Below are 27,331 nucleotides of genomic sequence, written 5' to 3'. Positions count from 1 at the left end.
CAGCCAACATGATGTAGCTTGTGAAACAACTGATTCTAAAGAATCCCCTTTGAAAAAATTCAGCAAGATAAAATTGCATCATGAAGCCAGTGTTGTGAGGCATCATGAGTTGTATCCTGAGTTCAGTGAATTGTTACAGTCTCTAGTCCTGTGCTTTCTTCACCTTGAGTGAATTCATGTAATATCTTCTTTCTAACCAGACTTACCCATATAATTTTGTCTCCCTTTGAAAGACAAATACCTCTAAAAATCTTGGCTAATTCCTCATGCTTAGTCATCGGCAATCTGTGCCAAGATGAGATCTGTTCCAATCAATCGGCTCCCCTCTCCCTCTTCTTCCACAACCTGTCAGACCCGCATTTACTTAACAAGATGGGAATGATGGGATCTGCCATCTGTGTAAATTGCTCTATAATCTCATCTGACTGGCTGTTTCTGATGAGGCAGACAGCTCGTGGCCCCGCTTTCTGTTTTCCCAGACATTATCGGCTCACCTGTCAGACTGCACTGAGGGCTTCGATTGCACATAAGACATATTATGAGGGGGAAGTGGCATGTTGAGCTATGATGATAATCATCTCCATCTTTTCCAGGTTGTTATCATTAGTTAAGGGGCAACACTTGCATTTAAACAAGGGGGTAATAAATGGGCAACATGTGGCTGTGACTTGTTTATTGTAAACCCTTGGTTTGCAGAGGCACTTCAAAAGACGGGGCCTGCAAGTTATGAGTCTGTTCAGCTAAAAGAGGGCCATTTTGGAGGTTTCTGATGTTCAATTCTTCCACATAAATGGGCTAATTGTGGTCTCAAGACCCATCCACCAAACCTCTTACCTCTTCAAACTGGCTGCACACTGTTTTCTGTCAGCGCTCACAAGGCCACGTTTTGTCTCTGCTGCATGTCTGAGGAATGCTTTGTCGGCATTCTCTGACAGAAACACGCTTGTTTTCAACACGCTGCTTCTTCAGGGGAGAGGGAAAAAAAGTCTTTTTCCACATCGGCATGACCTTTACGTGGATTGTTTGAGCTGAATTTAAACTCCAGAAGCAGCAGGAACAGCATCCCTGTGCCTTAATGTGTGGGTGGAAGTCCAGCTTTTGACCTTAACACCCCCACCTCCTCCCCTTGATTGTATTTTCCTCACCTTTCCTTCTCCCCTTCTCTGCCTCTTCTAGTAAAAGAAGAACTAGCGTGAAAGTCTTAACTTCACTTAAGACCTCTTCTGTCTGTATTTATGGAGCCTCACAGAGCAGCAGTGCCAAGTTCAGGACAGGAAATACCGCGTCACTGTGAAACTTATTATTTATGAGAATCTGCAGCACTGTTGCCAGACATTTTATTTTCCCCTCGTCACCTCGCTGGATGCATCTGCTGATTTGAATTCTAATGGGGCAACTTTTCTTTAGACGATTCACTGTGAAACATTGTTTAGCCTCTTTCTTGCATTTCCAATCAGACTTTTCTCCAGGAATTTGATTTTTTTTTTGTTCAAGTGAAAAACCTGTCCATGAATTTATCTTTAGTCGAGTTGACTAATGTAACAGTATCTTTACTGGTTTGCCTAAAAAGTCAATCAGACAGCTGCAGCTGATCTAAAGCACTGCTGCTCGTGTCCTCACTAAGACCAAGAGAGTGGACTATATCTCTCCTGTTCTGAGGTTTTTACACTGGCTCCCTGTCTCTCAGAGAATACAGGTACATCACAAAAAATTTGAATATCATGGAAAAAGTTTAATATTATTTGTCAATCATTTCAGGAAGTGAAACCCATATATTATATAGACTCATTTCACATAGAGTGAAATATTTCAAGCCTTTATTTCTTCAAATGTTGATGATTATGGCTTACAGATAATGAAAACCCAAAATTCAGTGTCTCGGAAAATTAGGATATTACATAAGATCAATAAAAAAAGGATATTTTAAACAGAAATGTCAGGCTTCTGAAAAGTATGTTCATTTCTATGCCTTCAATACTTGGTTGGACCTCCTTTTGCATGAATTACTGCATCAATGCAGCGTGGCATGGAGGCGATCAGCCTGTGGCACTGCTCAGGTGTAATGGAAGCCCAGGTTGCTTTGATAGCGGCCTTCAGGTCATCTGCATTGTTGGGTCTGGTGTCTCTTATCTTCCTCTTGACAATACCCTGAACCCCGTAGATTCTCTATGGGGTTCAGGTCAGGCCAGTTTGCTGGCCAATCAAGCACAGTAACACCATGGTCATTGAACCAGCTTTTGGTACCTTTGGCAGTGTGGGCAGGTGCCAAGTCCTGCTGGAAAATGAAATCAGCATCTCCTTAAAGCTTGTCAGCAGAAGGAAGCATGAAGGTCTCCAAAATGTCCTGGTAGATGGCTGCATTGACTGTGGACCTCAGATAAACACAGTGGACCGACACCAGCAGATGCCATGGCAGCCCAAATCATCACTGACTGTGGAAACTTCACACTGGACTTCACGCAATGTGGATTCTGTGCCTCTCCACTCTTCCTCCAGACTCTGGGACCTTGATTTCCAAATGACATGCAACATGTACTTTCATCTGAAAAGAAGACTTTGGACCACTGAGCAACAGTCCAGTTCTTTTTACTCCACAGCCCAGGTAAGACACTTCTGACGGTGTCTCTGTTCAGGAGTGGCTTGACATGAGGAATGCCAAATTTGTAGCCCATGTCTAGGACTGGTCTGTGCGTAGTGGCTCTTGATGTGCTGGCTCTAGCCTCAGTCCACTCCTTGTGAAGCTCCACCAAATTCTTGAATGGATTTTGCTTGACAATCCACTCAAGGCTGCGATCATCCCTCATGCTGGTGCACCTTTTTCTATCTCCCTTTTTCCTTCCACTCAACTTTCTATGAATATGCTTGGATACAGCACTCTGTGAACAACCAGCTTCTTTAGCAATGACCTTTTGTGGCTTACCCTCCTTGTGGAGGGTGTCAATGACTGTCTTCTGGACATCTGTCAAGTCTGCAGTCCTCCCCATGATTGTGTAGCCTACTGACCCAGACTGAGAGACCATTTAAAGGCTCAGGAAACCTTTGCAGGTGTTTTGAGTTAATTAGCTGATTAGGGTGTGACACCATGACTTTCCAATATTGAACTTTTTCACAATATTCAAATTTTTTGAGACACTGAATTTTGGGTTTTCATTATCTGTAAGCCATAATCATTAAAATTTCAAGAAATAGAGGTTTGAAATATTTCGCTATGTGAAATGAGTCTATATAATACATGGGTTTCACTTTCTGAAATGATTTTTCATGATATTCTAATTTTTTGAGATGTACCTGTAGACTTTAAGATACTCCTGTTAGCTTATAAAGCACTGGATGGTTTAGGCCCAAAATATATAAGAGACCTTCTTGTCCAGTATGAACCATCCAGACCACTCAGGTCATCTGGTGCAGGTCTGCTCTGTGTCCCTAGAGTCAGAATTAAACATGGAGAATCAGCATTCAGTTTCTATGCTCCATATATCTGGAACAAACTCCCAGAAAACATGAGGTCTGCTGAAAGTCTGCGCTCTTTTAAATCAAAGTTGAAGACACACCTGTTCACTGCTGCCTTTGACTAAAAAACTTAATCACTTCAAATTTTTTATTTTCTCTCCAAATCTGCCCTGTAACTTTTACTTTAATATCATTGTTCTTACATTTTGTGGGTTTTATTAGCTGTTTTAACACCTTTTACATTTTTATTTCAAAATGTTTCCATTGTGTTTCTTTTTCCCTTTGTCACTGTATTTTAATGTCCTGTGTGAAGCACCTTGAATTGCCTTGTCGCTGAAATGTGCTTGCCTTGCCTTGATTTTTTTTTCCCTTGAGTTTGAAATTTTGACTGATGAGATCTTTTTTAAGAAAATTTAAGGATTAAAATGCTACATTCTGAGTAGTAACAGCCTACATTGAATATCCCTTATGTACATGTATACAGAGTAATGACTTTAAAAAAGAATGAAAAAACTCCCCCTTGGTTTGCTGTTCTCAGCTCTTTGTTTACATAAATGCACTTGTTTATGTGTCATTCATAGGCTAAGTATGTTTATTAATGTTCTTTTTCTTGACTGAAAACTTTCTTCAGTTCTAAAACCAAGAGAATGCATCCATTTCTTGTATTGAATCTATTCTACCATCAAACCAAACAATCACTGGGACCCCAGATATGCTGGTTTCAGTGCATGGAAGATATGTTTTTTAGCATCTACTTTTCTGTGTTCTTTTGGGACTAAATCATTGTAAGATGATAGCTGATGGGTGTCTTCATTGACTTTCTTTGATCATTTTATGATTTTCCAATCAATCAGAGCAGAATTGCTGTATCGTAATATTATTGTTACCGTGGGTTACATTTCCTCTGTTGATTGTGCTGGATCATTTAGTATTTTTTCACATCACCTTACCAGGCATATTCATTGACTGCATATGCATTTCATTAAGTCTTGAGGGTAACAGAACACACAAAGCAATACATCAACTTTGGGGTAAACCATGCCATTTCCCCCTTCACAGACTTACCATGTTCTTATAAGCACATTTTAGTCCCCTCTTTCTAAATCTGCCCCTTTTCTTGTCCTCTTTTCCAACTTTGCTTTTCTCAAACCACAGAAAGCCTTCACTGAGTGTCAATGTCACACTTGTGTGCTAAAATGTGTGTGAAAAATGCCTCAACTATAACAGAGAGTCTGACCAGAAAATCACACCAAATTCTATTGTGTTTGAGTCTTACCTTTTTCTAAGAAAGTTAATTTGAATATTTTCCTGCATTTAGAGGAAGACTATTGAAGTCTAAAGTGTACCTCTGTGTGTTTGTGTATCTCTCTATTCCTGCTGTCACACTGAGCTTATTTGAAAGCTCAAAAGACATTTTTAAATGTACCAAACACTTTCACAATCACTTAATGAAAGCGCTTCGTTTATCCGTCTCCCTTTTTCAGCTCTCTGCGGCTGCCAGCAGAGTTGAAAAGTAGCACAACAAGGTGTTTCATATTCCTGTCGTCTATAACAAAGCTAATGCTGGTTCTGTTCTGTTAAGTCGGGCCTGAATCTCCCCGTCAGCCTGACTTTTATTCCTGTTCCCTCTGATAATCCACTCCCTGCTAGAGGGATCTGAAGACTGAATTAGGATAATTAGAAACTCTGAAGAGCACAATTTATTCAAATGTTCTTGAGTGCTGCAGTGGTGACATAACCGTCCCCCCTCACACACACACACACACACACACACACACACACACACACTCCCCCCACCCTCCAAACCTGGCTCTGCAAAACAGCAGCGTGTCTCCAAGACTGTGTGGAGAGAAGAGGCAGAGGCATCACCACCATCACCAGCAGCAGCAGACTAACTCGATTTTTATACAGCACCAACCTAGATCTCCTCCCTGTCATCCTTCATTGATTTTGCAATCCAGCGGCATCCAAGCAGAACCATACAAGCCGTACACCTCAGTCTGCCGCTGATAGCCAATCTCTATTACCCACCTAGCCCAAGGCTTCGGTTCGAGGGGCAAACCCTCTCAGGGGGAAGCCAAAAGAAGGAGAGAGCTCCGACTGGCGGATCGGAGCTTTGATGGATTTATGAGCTGCTTGGAGAAAAAAGGGATCATCTTCTCTCCTCCTCGACTTTTTTATTATCCCATCAGATCTGACATGGTGGCAATAATACATGATGGCCTGCCACATTTTGCAGATCTAGCAGCCAAATATGAATGATGATTTCAAATGCTAGGGTCTAATCAGCCGCGAAATTGCTTCAGTAAATACGTTGGAGTACGGGTGCTCTTTCTTCCTCCTGTCTCTCACTCTGAATGAAGCTTGCAGTAATAGGCTTGTAGTTGTCACAATGTTTAAGACCCGTGTTGGCTTCACGGTTCATAATTAGCTTTTAATGCACAGAGATGGCTTGAGGGAGGAAACTGACGGAAATGTGGAATGAAAAGAGGCCTGCTGTGTGGCCATAGTAATTCAGCCTTTTGTTCTCTAATTAAATGACCTCTGAAGGGAGCGCTAAGCTGAGGTTTGTGTGTGTGTGGCGCCCTCTGATATGGGCGTTTGTGCCAAGTGCATTCACTCTCTCCCAATGAATAGGGCGTCTACTACAAAGCCGGAGGAGCCCTCTCTGTGCCCGCTTCGCCTCCTTGTTGCTTGTTGGAGATTTGCCACAAAACACCATGTCTTAAACAAGTGGTTTCTGGGCCCCTTGGTTGTACTCAGGGACACTGGAGCCCTCAGCCTTTTCTCACTCTCTCTCTCACCTCTTCTGCAGAAAATAAACCGAGAGACTGGCAGCTCTCTTGGCTACCTTGAGCCACACAAAAGCTTAATTTTCTGTGTTTGTGTGAAGAAAAAGAAGCTTACATGATGATACATGTTGTTCTGTTTGGCCTTGAAGATGTCACCAGTTCAAAACTGTAACAAAAGCACAGCTGAAATCAGCAAACAGAAGCTGAATTCTAAAGCCATTCCAATATCTTTTATCATTTGAAATTGGTTCGTGTCATTTTTGGCATCCTCTGTGGAGGCAGCTCTCATATTTTTAATTTCTGATTTGTCCTGTAGAGGTCCTTTCAGATAAAATATCACCCTTGTTTTTCAACCATCATACGTGCCACTAATGGCATACTCACAATAGAAAATCTATACCATGCCCTAGCGAGTTTTGCTCTGATCCTGTCATGCTATTTTCTTGCCGTGCAATCTAAGTCCAATTTTCATCTTAGTGATTCTCCAAAAGGTCATCAGTCATGTACCTAAGTGGAAACCAGGTGTCGGGCCTGCTTCAGCTTTTTATAATGGAGTGCAGGACAGTGGGGGACTGGGGACAGTCATGCTCCAGCATGGTACAGTGGAACTGTGCCTTGTGTGAATGTGCACTAGTATGAACTGTCAAAGGTTTGATCTGATGCCTACACCCTGGCAGTTGTTTAAGACATGAAAAAATCTCTATTAGAAGTACTTGGTATTTAATTAAAGGTCTCATGTACTTCTGTATTTACTAAAGAGGCATCACTTTTCATTTAAGTTTCAAAACCGGTAAAAAAAAAATCCTCACAGGAGCTTTTAAGTCACTAGATTTCTATTTTTTTAACACAGGAGCTTCTTCTGAGTCTTACATCACCACAGATTGTTGTTCTTTAAAACAAGGCATCCAAGCAACATAGCCACCAGAAACAATGTACAGATAATCCACAGACCTCGCTGTCAACAGTTTTTACTGAGTATTTCTTTCAGAGGAAAGTAGTTCCAGTAAAAACTGTTGACAGTGAAGTCTGGGGATTATCCAGGAACATTTTCTTCTAAAACCACAATCTTTTCTTGTTATGCTGTTTGAATTGCTCAAAGGGAATCTCCAAACCTTAGCAAACCATCAGACATAAATGAGAAAATATTGCATGTTTTATTTGTTTTACCTAAACTATTAAAAGCTCCTGAAGCTCCTTGTTTTCTAAAAGCAGTCCTATCAAACACTGATGACTATTAAACACTAAATAAAGTCAAACCTTTAAACAAATGTATTTTTTCTTTATCAGGGGCTCCTAAATATTATGATGTGCCGTTTCTTTTGCCAAGATTTTCAGCATCTTCCATCCCTCCACAATCTGTCCGCAAGGAGTGATATTAAAAGTCAGTTTGAGTCTATTTCTTGCAAGCTGCAGATGTTGGTGCAAAATTCCCTCTTCTCTTGAGATATATAACTCGTCAGCTGCTAAATGCTCCATGGTGTTTACCATGTTGTTCCTAGTGCTTTCAGTCTGCTGTTTTGTGCTGGTACAAAGCATGAAGTGGGTTTATCTCAGCTTATCAAAGCCGAAAACAGGTACCAGTATGTGCTGCTGTTGCTGCTATCAACACTGACGGGAGCAGCAAGCTGTTGCCGGGCCTTCGACTAAAACATTGAGCTGAAAGATGCTAAGAAGCTTAGTGGTGCTGCAGAGTTTGGGTGTTAGTTTTCCATTAGTTCGTCAAATAGACTGTTGACAAAGGCCGACAATGCAACAGCCACCTGGGAGGGAAACTCCTCCAGTCTCCTGGCTTCAGTGCTGATCATGAACCCCAGCTCCTCCATGTCTTTGACTTTAAAGTGTGCTGCAGTTAGCACCGGGAGCATAGTGCCACTTCTACAGTTCAACCAGCTAACTCCCGTCTGTACATGTTTGAGCTCCAGATGACTTTGTCAGTGTGATATGTCAGCAGTCCTCACAGGGACACGCTGGCTTTAATTCAATTATAAGGAAAGAGACAGAAGCGCTGTCCATTTTAATACAGTCCATGATTTATTATTATATGGAAGACCCTTTAAGTCATTTGCAAGCATGAATTTAACATTTAACAACAGATTTAATATTTTAACACTGATGTGCAACAGCTTTAAAGTAAGAAAAAAAACACCTTTGTATTTAGATCTCACAAACTGGACTAATCTTATTGATTTGGATCATGAGGAAGTGGATTTGTCCGATTGGATCAACAATCCAGTCACCTAAGCAACCAAACAACTGTCATTAGATTTAGATTCAAATCAGCGACAGGACCAGACATTTTTGACAGAATTGGCAAAACAAAATCACACTAATGAAAATCATATTCACACTTTTTTGCAGCTTGTCGTGCAGAAAACTGTTAATGTTTAATTAATTAGTTGCTGTTAATGCAAATTTATTAATGGAATAATAACAGAGTGGTAACATATAAATCTTAGCTTTGCTTGATTCTCAGTAGGTTCACAATTGAAGTCGCAATTTCAAGAAATGCAAAGAAAGTTACTAGCAGCCTATCACAGCCATAGACTGTATGAATATTTTTGCAGTAGGGGTGCACAGATTGCAATTTTCTGGCCAATCACCGATCACCAATCTTCAAAAAGCCTGACCTGCCGATTCCAATTTTGGCCAATACCGATTTTTTTATAACTGACAGCATACACCTTCAATGTTTCAATCTTATTTTATTTAAAAACATTGAACAATACCTGTGAAACAATACAAACTTGTTGTTTTAACTGCACATGAGGTAGTTCTCTCAAATATAAATGAAAAGTTTAAAGCATTGCTGTCCAAACTACTTAATTATATCAGTTCCTTTAGTCTTTCATTTTTCACATTTTAGTAGGTAGAGGCATATGAAACTGATCTTATCCACCAATCTTATTTACAAGGATCGGCCGATCGCCGATCTCCTAAAATTAAGGAAATCGGCGCCGATACCAATTTTGGCCGATCGATCGGTGCACCCCTAGTTTGTAGTCTTCGTGACGTTGTAGGGACCAGATGTGCTCGCATGTCTAAGTCCTGCATTTGCTGGAGACATTACACAAAATTATTAGATGTACATTAGTATGACTATCTAAGATTGTACACATACGTTTATGGTTTTTGATGTTTAAGTTGAACTATTTCTGCACAGAGAGCATAGTTTATCAAAATCGGATTCCTTACCCATCTGTTCAATTTCTGCCGTTTATCCGGGGCCGGGTCACAGTGGGTGCAGGCTGAGCCCCTCAACGTTGCCCTCCCCAGCATCACTTTCCACCTCTTTCTGGGGGATCCTGAGGTGCTCCCAGACTAGACAGGATATATAACCCCTCCAGCGCATTCTGGGTCTTCCCCAAGGTCACCTCCCAGCTAGATGGCCTGGAAGACTTCCAAGGGGAGACACACAGGAGGTATCCTGATCAGATGCCCAAACCACCTTAACTGGCTCCTTTTGAAGCAAAGGAACAGCAACTCTACTCTTAGTTTTCTCCGTGTCTGAACTCCTCACCCTATCTCTAAGGCTGAGCCCACCCACCTCAGCCAGAGTGCATCCGATACCTACAATGTCGTTAAGACTGCGTCCATATTTATATAGTCTATGGCTGTGATGGGCTGCTGGTAAAGCATTTTTTTTTCTTAATTTCTTTGTTGGGGGGGGGGGCTTTTGGAGAGATAGGCCAGTGGATAGCACTGGAAACAAGGATAAGTGTGTAGGGAATGAAACGGTCAGAAGAGCCACAGGCCGGACTTGAACCCAAGCCTGGCTTTGACCAAACCATCTGCGCCCCTTTCTTTGAATTTCTTTGCATTTTTGCTGTGTTTATATGTTTAGTTATGCTAACACAGGGCCCTCAGTAGATCTGACATCAGAGCACATCTGGTATCTAGAATGCCACCCACTGGTTTCTGAAGCTGACATTGAAATTAATGTCATCAATTTAGATTACATTTTTACATGAAAGTTTTTGATTATTAAAGAAATAAAATATATAACTGCTTCTGATCCCTTGAATATTGCTAATATGTGTTATAAAGATATAAAATGAAGGCAGAACATTTTACTATTATCAAATACTTTAATTGTCAAAATATAATAAAATAGCCATCGTGAGCAAAGCTCTGTGCAAAAATGCACCAACCTCTGGGAAAGAGAGATGTTTTTATTGGTGTGCATTACATTGCACAGGTGTGTCTAATGAAGTGGTCAGAGAGTGTATCTACCAATGAAGAACATATTAGTATGTTCAGGTAACAGGTTAGTGGATAGCACCGTCAAAAACGTTACTGGTTTGTGCCACTGTGATTGCACCTCTGATGTTCTCTAAACGGGCATTCACATTTTCTCTCTTCTATCTTTCTAAATCCTGAAATCATTATGATTAAAACTAGGACCAGAAACACTCCCACCCCTCACCCCTGCAAATCGTAACTTTTTCATTGCTCTGGTCTTGTCTGGCAGCATGCGGCTGCCCGAGTGGGCGTAATATTACCGTGAATTATTGCACCATTGCGTTCATTGTGTCATTGCTGACTCTGCTTAAGTTTATAGTTAGCAAATGTTAAGCTAGTTTATCCTTTAGCTTACTAACATAAGAGATAAGCGTGATGGACACAACGAGGCATGTCATGACCAAGGTTGTTATAGTTAACTAAAACTAACTAAACAACTAAAACTAAAATTCAAATATCAATTTAGTTAACTGAAACTAACTAAAAACTAAGCTTTACCAAAAAAAACGAAAACTAACTAAAACTGTATAGTGCGCTTACAAAACTAACTAAAATAAAATAAAAATGAAGACAAAATATCCTTAGTTTTATTCTTTGACACAACCATGCTGACTGGCACCAACACCCCAATTTGGGGAGAGTAAAATTGCCTTATCTGATTGGTTAAGACTTCCCATAGTGGTAGCTGTATGTCTGGAGTTGTATTCAAATATCATCATTAAATAAATAAATAAGTGAAGAGTAGCCTGTTTCACTATGTTTTGAAAAATGTATGACGCTCATTCAGCCCCGACATGTATCTGTAAAAAAATAAAACTAACACTGAAACTAATAAAATAAAATACTTTTTATTTAGCATTTTGCAAAATAAAAACTAAACTAACAAACCAGCAGTCAAAACTAAACTGATTAGACAATTATTAACACAAACATACAAAATTAACACAACAGTTCTGACTTTACTAAAACATTTTAGGGGATACATCTGTAGGTTTCCTTCTCTGAGAGAAAGACTAGTTAAATGTGCTTCAGGGTTTCACACAGTGGCACATATGGTTCATTTCTTCATACCCTCTACACCACAGCACCTCCTTATATTTATGACTTTCATTGTCACAGGTTGTGCTCTTTTCTCTCTGAAGCAGTCATAGTCTCTCTCTGTGTCTCTGCTCACTGTGCACGTCTTAAAAATAATCCTAAAAGGACATTCGAGCCTAAGCGATAAAGTTCCAACATAGCAACTGTTATTGCCGTTGTTGTTGGCTTGTGCGTGCTCAGGGGCAGACGCGTGAATAAATGTGTCTATTACAGTTGTCCTGCATGCTGACAGCCTTCAGCCATTTCAGCCACCTGGCATGTCTCCACTCCAGCTCTAGTCAGAGAGCAGGCATGTGGAAGCGGCGCGGCTCCGTCCGAAACCAGAGCCAGCCTCATGAGCATTAACAGCTGCTCAGGAGAGTGTAAGAGAAGGGGCACTGAGAGTATTTCTGTGTGCTTGTTGTTCGCGTGTGCCCACAGATAAAGGAGAGAGGCCGGCGGAATCACAGATGACGTCTTAATTGGCCTCCAATTGCCAGATGCCGGCCTGTAAATCCAGGCGAGGCCGGGCCAGGCTAGTGTAACAGTGTCTCAGCAGCCAGGCAGGGCTTTAGGCAGAGCTTAAGGAGGCCCACTGGCTCCGCAGAGTGCTCCCACGGGTATTAGGTGCTCTCAAACATACACACACATACATATAAACACTCTTCTTCTCCTTCTCTCCATCCTTCCTGCAGAGCTCTCCGAGGCTTTGTCAACACTAGTCAATCTGAGGCAAATTCAAAACCAAGAAAAGCTTGAGGGCAACAAAGGCCCAGGCCTCTTTGTGTTCAATCTTTTCTTAGAGAGGCACCGAGGTCTGGTCTTTCTGAAGCTCCATGCAGTGTTTCCATCTAGATCCCCGCCTCTCACACTCTGCCCTCATCCTTTATCATGTGTTGATGTCCCATAAATGTCCCGTTAACTACCAAGTAACTGTATCCTTCCTGTCTAACCACTGCCCTCTAACCCTTAGCCTGTCACCTCTCACTCTTCACCTCTTCGCCCTTGTTACACAACACTCTTCTCAGGAGAAAAGGAATCTACATCTGAAAGAAAATCCCCTCAGCCTAACCAGCACAGAGGTGTATTTGGCCCTACAGCACGTTTTATTTGATGTAAATGTGGAGCAGGCAGACACTTCACTCTGCGGTTAAATAAGGAGAATGAAAGAAAAAGGTAGGATATTAAAATGGAATCTGATTAGTGAACAAGAGAGGTGGTACAACAGCGTGAAATAGGCTGCTCACAAAATGATTAACTAATATTCCTGTTTGACATTATTCTTGATCCTCGCTGTGAAGCAGGAAGAGGTTTTTCTGCTGTCTGCTCTCTATAAACGACAGTGTTCAGATGAAATGGAAATCTATTTTTAATACACTTACAGATAATTCTCTCTCACAGTAGTGTTAACCTCTTACAGGGCAGAATAAAAGTCTTAAAGGCTAGTTCTTTGAAGCACAGATGTCAAATGTGCAACAGCTGAGGGCTATCTGATCTCATATGAGTCATGGTAATCATTCACCAGTATGTAAACAAGTATCTGGGATGTGAAAAGAAGAGATGGTTGGTTTTCATTTGGAAAAAACCATTTTGGAACCTAAGATTTCAAGTCCTTTTCCCTGCCTGTGTTTACAAATGTTTAAAACTATGTGACACAGGGAGAAGTTAGATTAAATTACACTGGAAACCAGCACTCATAGTCTGGTTTTAAATTTTGCAATAAGCGACCAGCTGTCATCCTATGAAGATCACTTAAAAGGCCCAAATCAGAACATTTAAATAAGATACTGGCACTAAATATCAAACCTATTCAAGTGCAAGTTCTCTGTCATTTTGGGTAGAGGTGCACTTTTAAAATTTGTTGCTATTTTAACTAAAAATTGGTGTAAATCTGTAAACTGAATATTTTGTTTGCGATCTCTGATAACCGTTGTCCTGTGTGTAGTTCTTTTTGCTTTATTTTTACTTCTGTATTTATGAATTCATGAGATTATGGTAACTGAATTTGTGTATGTTGTTTCTGTGACATATACGTTACCTGTTAAAAGTATTCAACCATTTGGATGTTTCGCCTTTTTATTGATTTTATAAATCAGTCATGGCTAATATAGTTTTGCTATAAAAAAAAATACTAAAAACTTCTTTAATGTCAAAGTGAAAACAGATTTCTGCAAAGTGATGTCAATTAAACAAAAATATGTAAAGTAACATAAGTGACTGTATAAATATTCATCCCCTTCAAAGGGACTGGCCAAACTCAACAGAGGTCCAGACTCCTGTGTCTGGAAGGTCCAGTCTCTGATTAATTAGTATTCCTGGCTACCGTTATACCATGAAGACAAAAGATCACTCCAAGCAACTCAGAGAAAATGTTATTGAAAATAATAATTCATGGGATTGATTTGAAAAATTCCAAGGCACTGAACATCAAGACGTGGAAGGAATATGGCACATGTAAATCTGCCTAGTTCAGGCTGTCTAGTGACCGTGTAAGAATGAAACTAGTGAGAGAGGCCACCAAGACACCTATGACTTCTGAAGGAGTTACAAGATTCAGCAGCTGGGATGGTGGGGATTCTGCATACAACTGTTGCACAGGTTCTTCACCAGTCAAAGCTTTCTGGAAGAGTGGCAAAGAGAAAGCCATTGTTTAAGAAAACTCAGATTACATCTGGACTAGAGTGCTCAAAGGCATGTGGGAGACTCTATGGTCAAGTAGAAGAAAGTTCTTTGGTCTGATGAGACCAATGAAGTTTTTTTGCCACCAGACAAGATGCTACGTTTGGCAGACACCAAACACCACACATCCCCACTGTGGAGCACGGTGGTGGCATCATCATGTTGTGGGGATGCTTCTCGACAGCCAGTCCTGGAAGGCTTGTAAAGGTAGAGGGTAAAATGAATGCAGTAAAATGTGGGAATATCCTGGAGGGCTATCTTATTCAGTCTGCAAGAGAACTACAGCTTGGAAGAAAGGGTTATTTTCCAGCAAGACAATGAAGCATACAGCAAGAGCCTCACAGAAATGGTTTCAAGACAACTGAGTCAAAGCCCAGACCTCAATCCTATCACGCCTAATCCCCACGCAACCTGACAGAGCTTGAGCAGTTTCGCAGAGAAGGAGGGCGTAAACTCTCAGTGTCCAGATGTGTAAGCCTGATTGAGACTTATCCACACAGACTCAGTGCTGTAATTGCAGACAAATGTGCATCTACTAAACACTGACATGAAGGGGGTGAATATTTATACAGTCACTTATTTTACATTGCACATATAATGAGTAAGTCATGTGCCAAGCCTTTTAAAAATCCATCAAAAAAATTTGACATTGACATTGACATTGAAAAAGGAACAAAACAGGGAAATCTTTCCTGTGTTATGTATATAAGGTCCTGGTTACATCAGTGCAGACACCTCATACTACAGGCACAAATGCTTTCCCTCAGGTAGGCGTTGGAGAGAACTGTACACCAAAACAACACAATAACAGTCTGTTCCCACAAGCAGTCGCTCTGATGATCAGATAACTTGGCCCAGAGTGTTAGGAATGTTGGTGTACAATAACCCAGTAAAATAACTCAATTTTACTCACTGTTATTCTCTCTATTTATCATGTATTCTCACTGCTTAAATGCACCCTATTGTTCATTTCTTCAACTGTATAATCACCTAATTATATAGCTGCACGTACTCTTCTTTCTCTATCACATACTGTAGTTATTTGGAACCATCTACCTCATGTATATGGAAGCAGCCTGCTTACCCAGGAATGTTTAATTTTCTAATAACTCTAATAAACACTTCTTATTTTTTCTCTTCTGTATTGCCTTACTGTGTAATTATGTTTGTTGTAAGCCTGGGTCTTGCTTTTTATGTTTACACAAAAAAGCTGAATCTGACTCTGATATCTGTCGTCCCCTTACAGAGCGAGCCATCGCCAGACATGAGGTGCGAGAAATCGAGCAGCGGCACACGCAAGACGGCCTGCGGGAGCGAGACTCGTCCTCTTCATTGTTGTCTGACAATGAAGATGACCTCGTCATCATCTACAACCGAGTGCCCAAAACAGCCAGCACCTCCTTCACCAACATCGCCTACGACCTGTGTGGGAAGAACCACTACCACGTCCTGCACATCAACACCACCAAGAACAACCCGGTCATGTCCATACAGGACCAGGTACAACGCCTCATGTGAACTGCTACAGGGAGTCCTGCTTTATTGTTACAATCAATGTTTTTTAAAGAGAACTTTTCCTACTTGGTTGTAATAATTATTTTGTTTCAGGTGCGATTTGTAAAGAATGTAACCGAGTGGAGGGAGATGAAACCAGCTTTCTACCATGGACACGTCTCCTTCCTTGACTTCACCAAGTAAATATTTTATATATTGCGCTGCTCCTTAGATGGCAATACTTCTAATGCAGGCCTGTTAAATGACTTTTTAAATGGGACTCCAAGCATCCAAACATTTGTTTCCTATACATGTGTTACATATATAGCTTCAGAAATTGAATACATCTCATTGGATTAAATAAGTTTAAACTTTTCAATGAATGTGTCAATGTTAATTCTCATAAAGGTTGACCCTTAATGAGAAGAAAGGGAAAATTGAAAAGGTTTGTTGTAAGTCATTCTGCAGTAGATTTGTGCACCCGACTCCCCCTTGTGGTCAGTAGATGCCTTGCACTTACAGTTTTGTCAGTTGAATACTAATAGTAAAGCAAAAAAAGTTATTTTTCTTTGTCAGTATGTTAAACAAAAAAGCTAATTTCTGAGCAGATGTGTCCTAACTTTATCTGTTTTTCATTCATTTACCACCGTTTGTTCTGTCTTTCAGGTTTGGGGTAAAGAGGAAGCCTATCTACATAAATGTGATCAGAGACCCAATCGAGAGGCTTGTGTCTTATTATTACTTTCTGCGTTTTGGGGACGACTATCGACCCGGCTTAAGACGCAGAAAACAGGGAGATAAAAAGGTGAAAACCACTTAATTCTGTTCTTCTTTTGTTCAGAATCATTCTTTTCTGTCTTTAAGATTACTTGCTGCTGTAATTATTCATCCTGGTGATGTTTCCATAAGAAGACTCCTTTTTAAGTCTATTGAAGACAAAATTTTTCTGTATTTAAATATTGATTTGAAGTTAATGAGTCTTTAGAAGACCATGTGGGTTTCTTCTCTGCAGTTCTTCTGCAGCTCTGCCAAAAATAGTCAGACTAAAATCCTGGTCCTTTAACTTATCAGACGTCTAAGTGTTTTCCTCTCACATTTGTGTTTCAGACGTTCGACGAATGTGTATCAGCCGGCGGCTCTGACTGTGCTCCTGAGAAGCTCTGGCTCCAGATTCCCTTCTTCTGTGGCCACTACTCTGAATGCTGGTCAGTATTAAACACATTTAAACACTGATACAGCGCAATCACAAATCACTAGTCAGACTGATAATGGTCAGGTTCTTCATACTGACAAGAACAATGCTTGATTACGTTCATTACACTTTTTAAGTTCAAGATACTTTATCATTGTTACTGAAGTAAACTAATAAAAGTGATGAACAATACTATAATATACTGAATATTTAACTGTTCTGTCACATCTTTATACTTTCAAATAACGATATACAGTGCAAAAAGGTGTTTCAATGTATCTAACAGGTAAATCCAAGGAAGAAACTGGAGCACATGAATCATTTAATGCTGTTTACTCAGGTGCAGAGGACTAACGTTTCGATGCACACTGCGCATAGACGCAGTGCACATTGAAATGTTAATGATCAGTGGAGGGCTGCTGGTGATGGTTGTCCTTCTGGAACTTTATCCCATCTCCACACGGGATCTCTGGAGCTCAGTCAGAGTGACCATGGGGTTCTTGTTCACCTTTCTTACTAAGGCCGTTCTCCCCTGATTGCTCAGTTTGGCCAGAAAACCAGCTCTTGGGAGAGTCCTGGTTGTGCCAGACTTCTTTCATTTGAGAATAACGGAGGCCACTGGGCTCTTGGGAACCTTCAGTGCAACAGAAATTTTGTGTAGCCTTCACCAGATCTGTGCCTTTCAACAATCCTGTTTCTGAGCTCTGCAGGCAGTTCCTTTGACCTCATGGCTTGGTTTTTGCTCCATTGTCACCTGTGAGGCCTTCTGTAGGGAGGTGTGTACCTTTCAAATCATGTCCAACTTATCACAGGTGGACTACAATCTAGGTGTAGAAACATCTCAGCAACGATCAAGATAAATAGGAGGAATCTGAGCTACATTACAAGTGTTGTTACAAAAGGACTGAATACTTATGTAAATGGGACATTTCAGTTTTTTGTTTAAGTAAATCTGCAAAAATTTTGAAAATTCTGTTTTCACTTTGTCACAATGGAAAAAAGTAGAGGGGTTCTGAATACTTTCTGAATGCCCTGTATGTTTGCAGTAGTCGCTTAATGCTCACTTTGCTCATTTGTGAACCTTTTTAGGGTCTACCTTTGACCTTTCTTCCCATCATGTATTTAAAGTTGTTATCCTGTGTATTTTATGATTTAGTGAGTGTTTAGTACCATAAATAAGTGTAGGAACCTCTCAAGTAGAAGTTCACTACAAAACTGTATAAATGATAAGAGATGGGTGCTATTGTTTGTCACCTTTAATGTAGTTTAAAAAAAATGGCTTAGGTCTTTTATCTAAGCTTTTCAAATATAAATATAAAATCTCAGGTGATGATGTCACCCATTTTAATAGAGATATCTGGCTCCAAATTACAGATGTCAGGTGTAATTGTAAACTGATACTGCCTCTGACACGAAAAAATGAAAAGATGACAGCTCTTGCTAAAATGCTGAAATTCTCCTGGTTGTTTTTTTTTTTTCTCTTTGCAAGGGAGTGAAAGTGTTTCATGAGTAACATGTCACCAGCATCCTAATTTAGTTGCTGAAACAGAGCGTGTAGGCCCTGTTTGTAGCCAAAACTTCTATCAGGTTTTCAACCATCAGTGTAGTGAGTCATATCCTAATAGTTACAGTTATTAAATCAGTTATGGACTATCCTTAACTCACTCATGATTTTGGTGGATAAAAATGGCCTTTATTATCCGTTGATTATCTCAGGAGGCTCATAGAGTTCAGGGTAATGTATCAATTTTGTACATCAAACTTTAGAGTCTTTGTCTTTCACTTCTGCTCTCCTCATCCTCCCTCTCTGATCACTCGCTCAGCCTTGATCCTCCTCCTCCTCATGATGATCTGTATCAATCACTCTCTGTCTTTGTCCTCACTCATCCCTCTTACCCTCCCTAATCTCTCCTTGACTATGGCCTCCATCTTTTAACCGTGTGCCCTCCTGAAACAGAGAAGTTACCCAAGGTCTTTGTGGATTTATTGACTGGATGGAAAGAGAACAATGTGATCTAAAACAAAAGCTTGAGAATAACACTTTTTATACCTTTTGTTTGGTATTTTGGACATGTGGTGTAGTGTATGGTACTGTGATAGATGCCACCTTTACAATAAGACAATTTATTAAATTATTATTAGATATTCCACAGTCCACTGTAAGTGATATCATTAGAAATTGAAGGCATTTAGGAACAACAGAAACTCAGCCACAAAGCAGAAATCTGTGCAAAATCCCAGTGTGGGGTCAACAAGGCGCATGGTGTGCAAAAGTCACCAAAGCTAAATCCATAGCGAAAGTTCTGAAATTCCATTTGCATTAATGAAAGGACAAAAACTGTGCAGCAGAAGCTTCATGGATAGATTTCGAATGCCAAGAAGTCCAATGCCAAGCATCAGATGGAGTGGTGTAAAGCACACTGACACTATTATCTCCATTGAAGGGTAATGTCAATGCTTCAGCATACCAAGACATTTCGAACAACGCTACGCTATGCTTCCAACTCTGTGGCAACATCTTTGGGAAGGTTTTTTTCTATTCCAACATGACTGTGCCCCATTGCACAAAGCAAGGACTATGAAGACATGGTTTGATGAATTCAGTGTGGGAGAACTTGACTTGCCAGCACAGGTGCCTGACCTCAACCCCATCGAGTTGAGTTCATCCTTTGGGAGGAACTGGAATCTGTGAACCAGGTCTTCTCATCTAACATCAGTGCCTGGCCTCACAAATGCTCTACAAAATGAATGACTGGGCACAAATCCTTAAAGAAACATGGCAAAATCTTGTGGAAAGCCTTCCAAGAGTAGTGGAAGATGTCATAGCTGCCAAATGGGGACCAGCTCCATATTAAAGTAAATATATTTGAGTGTCATTACAATCCCTATTGGTGTAAGTTTATTTATAATGCACATTTAACCTCCAAGAGCAGCTGGTTAGTTGACCTGAGTGGTCAAGCTGGGGTGTGGTAGTGCAGGAGGTCAACAAGATACGATGGTGCTAAAACAATCAATAAAATCTCTAAGTGACTTTGAATACGCTGTGGTTGTTCATACCAGACTGGCTGGACTGAGGATTTCAGAAACTGCTGATCTACTGGGATTTAAATACAAACCCTTCTCTAGGGTTTACAGAAAATGGTCCAGTAAGAGAAAATATCCAGTGAGCTGCTGTTCACTGAGCCAAGATGGCAGAAGTCAGAGGATAATGATGGATAATAATGGTTTAAGCTGATGGAAAGGCAACAATAACTCAAACAACCCCTCTTTACAACCAAGGTATGCAGAAGAATATCTTTGAATGCACAACATGTGAAACTTTCAGGCTACAGCAGCAGAAAACAACACCAAATCTTGTCAGCTGAAAATGGGAAACTGAAGCTACCATTAGCACAGACTTACTGAAATTGGACAAGGTAAGAGAATAAAAACACTGTCTAGTCTGAGTCTTGATTTCTGCTGCAACATTTGAATGGGAGGGTGAGAATTTGGTGTAAACAATGTGAAAGCCTGCCAGACCAGGATTCATGGCAAGTTCACCATCAGTTTGATCACCTTTCCTCCCTAATCTAATGTTTGGTTTGAACTCCAGCCATCATCTTGACTGTATCCACATGCCACAATACATTAATTGTTGCCATGAAATTGGCTGATTAGATATTTGCTTCACTAAGCAGTTGAACAGGCATACCGTTATCTTGTTCTTGTCTTCTGTATTTGTATCTGTTCTTTAACTTTAAAGCTGCTGTAGCAGGTTAACTTCCTGGAGCACGGCATTAAAACAGTTTTCCATATCATATTTTTATTCTTCTGGAATTTTGTGTTTGTTTTTACACCCAAAATAGTCGCTTTTTTCAGAGTGTTATAAATAATACCCAGACTTTGAACATACTTCCTTTCTGTGTGCAGGAATGTGGGCAGCCAGTGGGCTCTGGAGCAGGCCAAGTACAACCTGGTGAACGAGTACATGCTGGTGGGAGTAACAGAGGAGCTGGAGGACTTTGTCATGATGCTGGAGGCCGCTCTGCCTCGCTTCTTCAGAGGAGCCACTGACCTCTACAAAACAGGTGCCCAGTCTGCCGAACATTTAAAGTCCATCTGCTGTTGCCTTGCATATTTTTTGTCCGTCTCGACAGTATTATCATAAACTGAAAGGCAGCGTAATAGCTCTCTCACATTGCAACACTGAAGGCTGTGTGCTGTGGCTGCATATTAGCAGTTTGAATCGCTCCTCTGGGAATCGAATTGTGATCAATATGCACTCACGCTGCTCGCTGATGTAGTTACAGATTAGTTACAATGAGTGCAGCCAGAATGAATAATGGAGAGCACAGAAGAATTAAACCTGACACTGATATAAATGTACTGTGACTCATGTCTGATATTCATCATTTCTAGCAGCAGTTAAACCCCGGTACTCAAGTTAATCAGGTTTGTGCTTAATGAAATCAAAGACTGAGGCTCTGTCAGAAGTCATGCAGTCTCTCCTATCATGCTTTTGCTGACTGGCGATCTCACTACAAGATTCTCACTCTGCAAAATTAAAGATAGGCCTAGAGAGAAAGATATATGGGAGACATGAAAAAGGACTGAAATATTCACACTCAGGTTATCAACATTTTCAATACTTCAAGACTTTCAATTACACTTGTGTTTTAAAACCATATTATATCCATGACTTTAGTGATACACGGTATCAGTGTTAACACAAAGCTGCCATGAGTGAAGGAGAGAGAGTAGCGGTGGTTCAGCTCAGTTTAAAGTGATAGTAGACTTGAAATATTGAACAGAATAAAGTCTTATCATCTTAACCAAAACCCCTATCTAATTGCACAAAAATGTGGACAAAAATCACAGGAGTTTCATTACAATTTTTGGTATTTAAATTGGAAATTTTAACAAAATAGGACTGCTAATTTTGTTGCTATGGCTTAGAAGTAGGCATTGTTGCAGGCCCTATAAAATGTATTGGTCTATTAAAAGTATTGGTCAATATAATGTGGCCGAGTCAAAGCCCAGACCTTAATCCAATAGAAATCTCGTGGCTGGACTTGAAAAGGGCTGTCCATTCCAGATCCCTGTGCAACCTGACAGAGCTTGATCAGTTTTGCAAAGAAGAATGGAGTAAAAATGCACTTTCCAGATGTGTAAGCCTGACTGAGACCTATCCACACAGACTCAGTGCTGTGATTACAGCCAAAGGTGCATCTACCAAATACTGACTTGGGGTAAATATTTATGTAGTCATTTTTTTCTCATATTTTTGTTTAATTGGCATTACTTTGTAGAAATTTGGTTTCACTTTGACATTTAAGTTTTTTTGGTCATTTTTTTAGTCAAAAAAGCCAAATAATATGGAGCATGTTTGGTTTATAAAATCAATAAAAGTGTGAAACATCCATTACTTTTTATAGTCACTGTATCATATCCAATTCAATCTAGTTCATTTCATTTATGTACTACATTTAAAAAAGTGTTAACCAAAGTTCTGCACGGTTAATAAAAAGCATAAATAAAACACAGAACATAAAAATACTCCCAGGATACTTTATTATAAACATATAAAGCATATACAACTGAGCAAATCAACAACAGTAAACAAACCTAAAGATACAATGATTAAGAAAATGTTGAGTCCATACAATCCTCATGCTGGTTAAAAAAACAAAAAGAACAAAACATATAAGTGTTAGATATGGTTTGAAGATTGGTAAGGAAGAGGCTGCAAAGTAGAAAATACTGTTGGTTCCTTTTTGAGGCACTTCCTGTTTCAGATATATCAGTGATTACAGGTAAAATCAAAACATATTAAGCAACTGATTGTCGCCTTGTAAGGCTAGCAGTGATGAACACATATTGTTGATCCTGCAGTAAAAATCATTAGAATAATTCACCGTTTACAGCTCATATTTTGACAAGTCCACATTTAGCTGTAATGCTCTAGAAGAGTTTAAGTTCAGTACAAATAGTGGCTAAGAATAGCATTAACAATAGAGAAAGTACTACTACAGACACCTACAAAAAAATATGATACAAACATAGCACAAAAATGTAATGCTGCATGAGTATGTAAAAGCTGAATCACTGAGTTCACCCACTCACACCATTTAAATCCTCGTCTCCGTTACTCACAGGGAAGAAATCCCACCTGAGGAAGACCAGTGAGAAGAAGCCACCCACAAAGGAGTCCATCGCCAAGCTGCAGCAGTCGGCCATCTGGAAGATGGAGAACGAGTTCTACGAGTTTGCTCTGGAGCAGTTCCAGTTTGTCAGAGCGCACGCCGTCAGAGAAAAGGACGGAGAGCTGTATCTGCTGGCACAAAACTTCTTTTACGAGAAAATCTATCCAAAAAACTAAAGAGGCTCAAAGGAGGAGTTCGGAGAAAACACTTGAAAAAGAGGAGGAGATTGAGACTGATGGACTCTTGGTGACTGTGGCTGGTTTGTACATGTGACATGAGCATTACAGTGAGAATCCAGCCTCCGGACGCAGCCTGGTTAGGGCTCTGTTTTCATATTGGTGTGAACAGAATTGGACAAGGACCTCTAGCTTGGTCAGCAGGTTGTGTTCCCAGCAGCACTGCAGGGTCTCCGCTCCCCTTCACTCTCATTTAAAAGCCTGTCCATGCAGAGTGCGTCTGCTGGCACGTGCCTGGTGACAGATTTCCCAACAGCTGGTCAGGCCTGGACTCCTCACTGGCACTGATCCAGCCAAAACATTGTCATCAGCTCTGTACCATTTGGTTGTGTTTGGTTGTATTTTAACTCTTTACTATGGCTGTTTTTTTATGTAGAGACGGTGACATTTTCCATGGTGAACAACATCCCCATGCCTCACCACTACTACTAACTTAAAGAGATTTTAATGTAAACTGACTACTGTGCTGTATTATTTGACTTGAACAAGAACTTTTGAGGTTTTTATGAAATAAAAATCCATTGTGACCATATTTTCCAAGCAAATGTTTTATACTGTACCTTATATGTGAAGTTGGATGAGTCTTGAATGTACAGCTTTGCCCAGAGGGTTTTCTTTCCAATTTAGTAAGCATAACATGAGGCTGTTAAAGTGTGAATTAATACTAAAAGTAAAAATGCTGCTGCTGTCATAATTTATAACTTTTTTAGGCTGTTTCCGTTTCTGAGATCTTTGTTTGAGTATAAAATCTAACCATTTATACAGTTTGCACTATTTAAAAGTTGCATTTTGTTACTTTTTACATTTATTTTGAGTTATTATTACAATTTTAAGTCTGCCTTTTTTGGCATGCTCTTTAAAATATAGTATGTCGCTAAATATCTGCATTCATGAATGTGTTACTCTGCATGTTAAAGGGGTATTTCTATGATTTAGGACATTTTTTATTGGCATCTCATCCAAAAGTTTGTCAGTCAGAGCTCTTGCGAAGGACTTCAGCTGTTTTTAAAACTGATCATACTGGGCGATACTAATTATTTTTAGTTATTTTCAATGCCTAAATCTAAAGCAACAGGGTCAGTGTTGGATTAGTTAATTAATTGCATACTGCGAAAGCAAACTTTACCAGCATTATACAACAGAAATATTTACACTGAGGAATATAATCCACTGTTAAAAGAAGGCAGGATGAGATTTTATGAGAGGGCTATAGATCTTAAACCTCTTGCAGACCAATATTGATGAACTACCTTTGTCAGTATGGATTTGATGTAATTTTCTGGTACAACATTTTAAGTTTTTTTTTTAATTCAGCTTACTCATGAACACAATCTGGCAGTTACATCTATGAAATAGCTATTACAGACTGACATTTCATGAATAAAACAGTAAAAAGGTCTGATCCCTAATAATTAATAATAATAATAATTAGGTATACACCTGTTGGTGGTGGCTCAATTTAGCTCCATTAGCTTTAGCCAAAGCTAACATAGATACAATGTGTACATATCAGTTTACATAGCTAATGTAACTGAATTAGCTTTAGATTTAACTTTGTAGCTAACGTAGCTTTCTTTGCTTTTGCTTTAGCTATGTTAACTATGTAGCTACATTACCTATGCGGTTTATATGGCTAATGTAGCTGCATTAGCTTTAGATTGAGCTATGTAGCTAATGTAGCTTCATTTGCTTTAGCTTCAAGCATGTTAGTTTAGATTTAGCAATGTAGCTAGTCCCTTTGGTTATGTAGCTACATTACCTATGTAGTTTATGAAGCTTATGTAGCAGCATTATCTTCATATTTTGCTAAATTAGCCTCATTGTCTTTAGCTTTAGCTATGTTAGTCATGTAGCTATGTTTAATACATAGTGTGCATAGCTAACATGGCTTTTAGCTTTAGATTAGCTACATTTGCTATATTAGCTACCCAGCTTGTAATCTACACAGCTAATATCTTTTGTTAGCTTTAGCCTAGCTATGTTATCTGTGTGTTTTCCCAGGGGCTGAGCCTTTTTCCTGCAAGCAGACTGCTAACTCAGCTTTATTAAACATTTTGAAATTAACCGGAAGTTTAATTCAATGTATTTTCTTTTGAAAGTTATATCATGTATGTCAGTTTTAAAACATGCTCTATCTCACTGTAGTGGTCTGCAAGGGTGGGCAGCTGAGATCAGTGATCTGTAGCCAGACTGTCTTGGGATTTTATATGAAAAGAAATTATTGACACTACAGGATAACATCACCAAAACAGGAGAAGCCATTATTTCCACAGGGGGGCACTCAGTCACTCACAGGTGCTGAATATATGTATGTATACATTTATGCCCTACTCTACATCTTAGCAAAAAGGCTACCTATTTGGGGATTAATGTGTTTGCCTCACATAAAAATAAGACTACAGCCATCCTGTCTTCATTTTAACATAGCATAGAATAGCCAAGCATAAACATGCAAACAGGGGGACATGGGTAATATCTCCCTTTGTAATGGTCCTCTTTTTAAACTTGATGTTATTCGATGTTATACTTTTGCTGAAATATTTAGCTGTAAAATTGCTATGAGTTGGATTTTCCTATTTCTTATCCTTATGCCAAGCTAACTAGTGGAGAAAACAGTTATTTTTTTTGTTTTCATTACTTCAAACTCTTAACAACAAAAGAAATATGCCTCAAATGCTTCACTTGTTGTGTTTTTCTAGCAAAGCTAGTGGTGAGGTTGGTGATAACTTTGCTTATTTCCTTCTATGGTTCTCATCTCTTGTTTTCCTGAGGGGTTGGGTTTATTGTGCCTTCAATGGCCTTTATTGGCTAATTAAAGTCCTTGTCTCCACTTCATTAACTGCTAACTAACATTTGGAAACGCTTACTGTCCCATTAAGAAGGTACACTGGTGTAAGAGCTGGAGGAGCTGCACAGATTTCTTCTGAAACAATTCCTATATGGATAAACAGTATTAACTTTGATCTGAAGACATTACCACACATAGCTCGTTCATCAAAACTGTACTAGAATATGGTTAACCAATAAAACGTGATTATCTGCTTTGAAACAAAAGCACATACTCTGTAGAGGAAAGCCAATAAGACATGCAGGGGGAAAGCTGCTGCTGGATCATTTGAAGGCCGGCATCCTGCAGAGGGAGATAAAGAGCTATATGGTCTGAGTGTGTGTGCGCGTTTGTGTGTTATCCACTTTAAGACAATGTCAGTGTTTTATGCAACTGTAGTGAGCTAGACGCAGTGCAATACTCCTATTGTTTACGTCCTTTAATATAAACACAGAAGACTCTTACCCTTGTTTGGCTGTATATGTAGTTAGGACTTTCTTTTTGTTTTGCTCACACAAACAAAGATGAAAACTGAAACAGGACAGCAGTTGTGAATGACAGAGAAAGTTAGTTTGAGCTGGTGTTGTCAGTCCGCGTTACTCATCCTGCTCTGCGTTAATCCCTAACAGTCATCAGCTGCAGGATCATCCTCATTAATCTCAGCTCGTACTCCACTTTAGCTTCCTGCTTTTGCCTTCCTGACCCAGATAAACATGGAGGGTGTCACCACCCACACCTCACTAAATCAGAGCTGCAGTTACAGACTGCTTATTAAAAGTTGACCAGGAGTAATTAGGACTTAACGTTAACCCTTCCCAAGGCAGTTATGTGGCTGTTACAGGAAGAGCTGATGTCACTGCTGCAGAAAAACACACACATGTTAAAGCCACGTGTTACAGAAGTTTGTTCTTTGACAAGATTATCATGTTGCAATCACTTTGTTCATATGATCTTGTTTCATATTTATGATGATAGTTCTGGCAAAGTTTTTCTTGCATTTTAAAAAACAAAATACAAAAACAACAAGGAGAGGCTGAAAAAGGTACACAATAAAAACTAAAACTACTGCCTGGTGGTTATTTCCCCTCCTGTGATCAGTAATTTATTATGTTATCTTGTGCCTTTGCCAGGCTGCCGATACAGTAGCTGAACATGAGGCCTAA

The 27,331-nt window shown here is 39.8% G+C and overlaps 1 protein-coding gene across 2 annotated transcripts in view; it reads left to right on the top strand.

Annotated features, from left to right (window-relative positions):
• hs2st1a (heparan sulfate 2-O-sulfotransferase 1a) overlaps nt 1-24,698 on the top strand; it is a 49,492-nt gene extending 24,794 nt beyond the window's left edge. For both annotated transcript variants that reach the window (XM_041802347.1, XM_041802348.1), the window contains 6 exons: nt 15,484-15,737; nt 15,846-15,931; nt 16,398-16,536; nt 16,839-16,936; nt 20,833-20,990; nt 23,058-24,698. In XM_041802347.1, the coding sequence (XP_041658281.1) occupies nt 15,484-15,737; nt 15,846-15,931; nt 16,398-16,536; nt 16,839-16,936; nt 20,833-20,990; nt 23,058-23,281 (959 nt within the window). In that variant the 3' untranslated portion in view covers nt 23,282-24,698. The remainder of the gene's footprint in view (nt 1-15,483; nt 15,738-15,845; nt 15,932-16,397; nt 16,537-16,838; nt 16,937-20,832; nt 20,991-23,057) is intronic.
• The last annotated feature ends 2,633 nt before the right edge of the window (nt 24,699-27,331 follow it).

The sequence above is a fragment of the Cheilinus undulatus genome, linkage group 13 (genome assembly GCF_018320785.1).
Source record: "Cheilinus undulatus linkage group 13, ASM1832078v1, whole genome shotgun sequence".
Lineage (NCBI taxonomy): Eukaryota > Metazoa > Chordata > Actinopteri > Labriformes > Labridae > Cheilinus > Cheilinus undulatus.
Note: the sequence above shows the minus strand (reverse complement) of the source record. Positions and strands in the feature narration are given on the sequence as shown.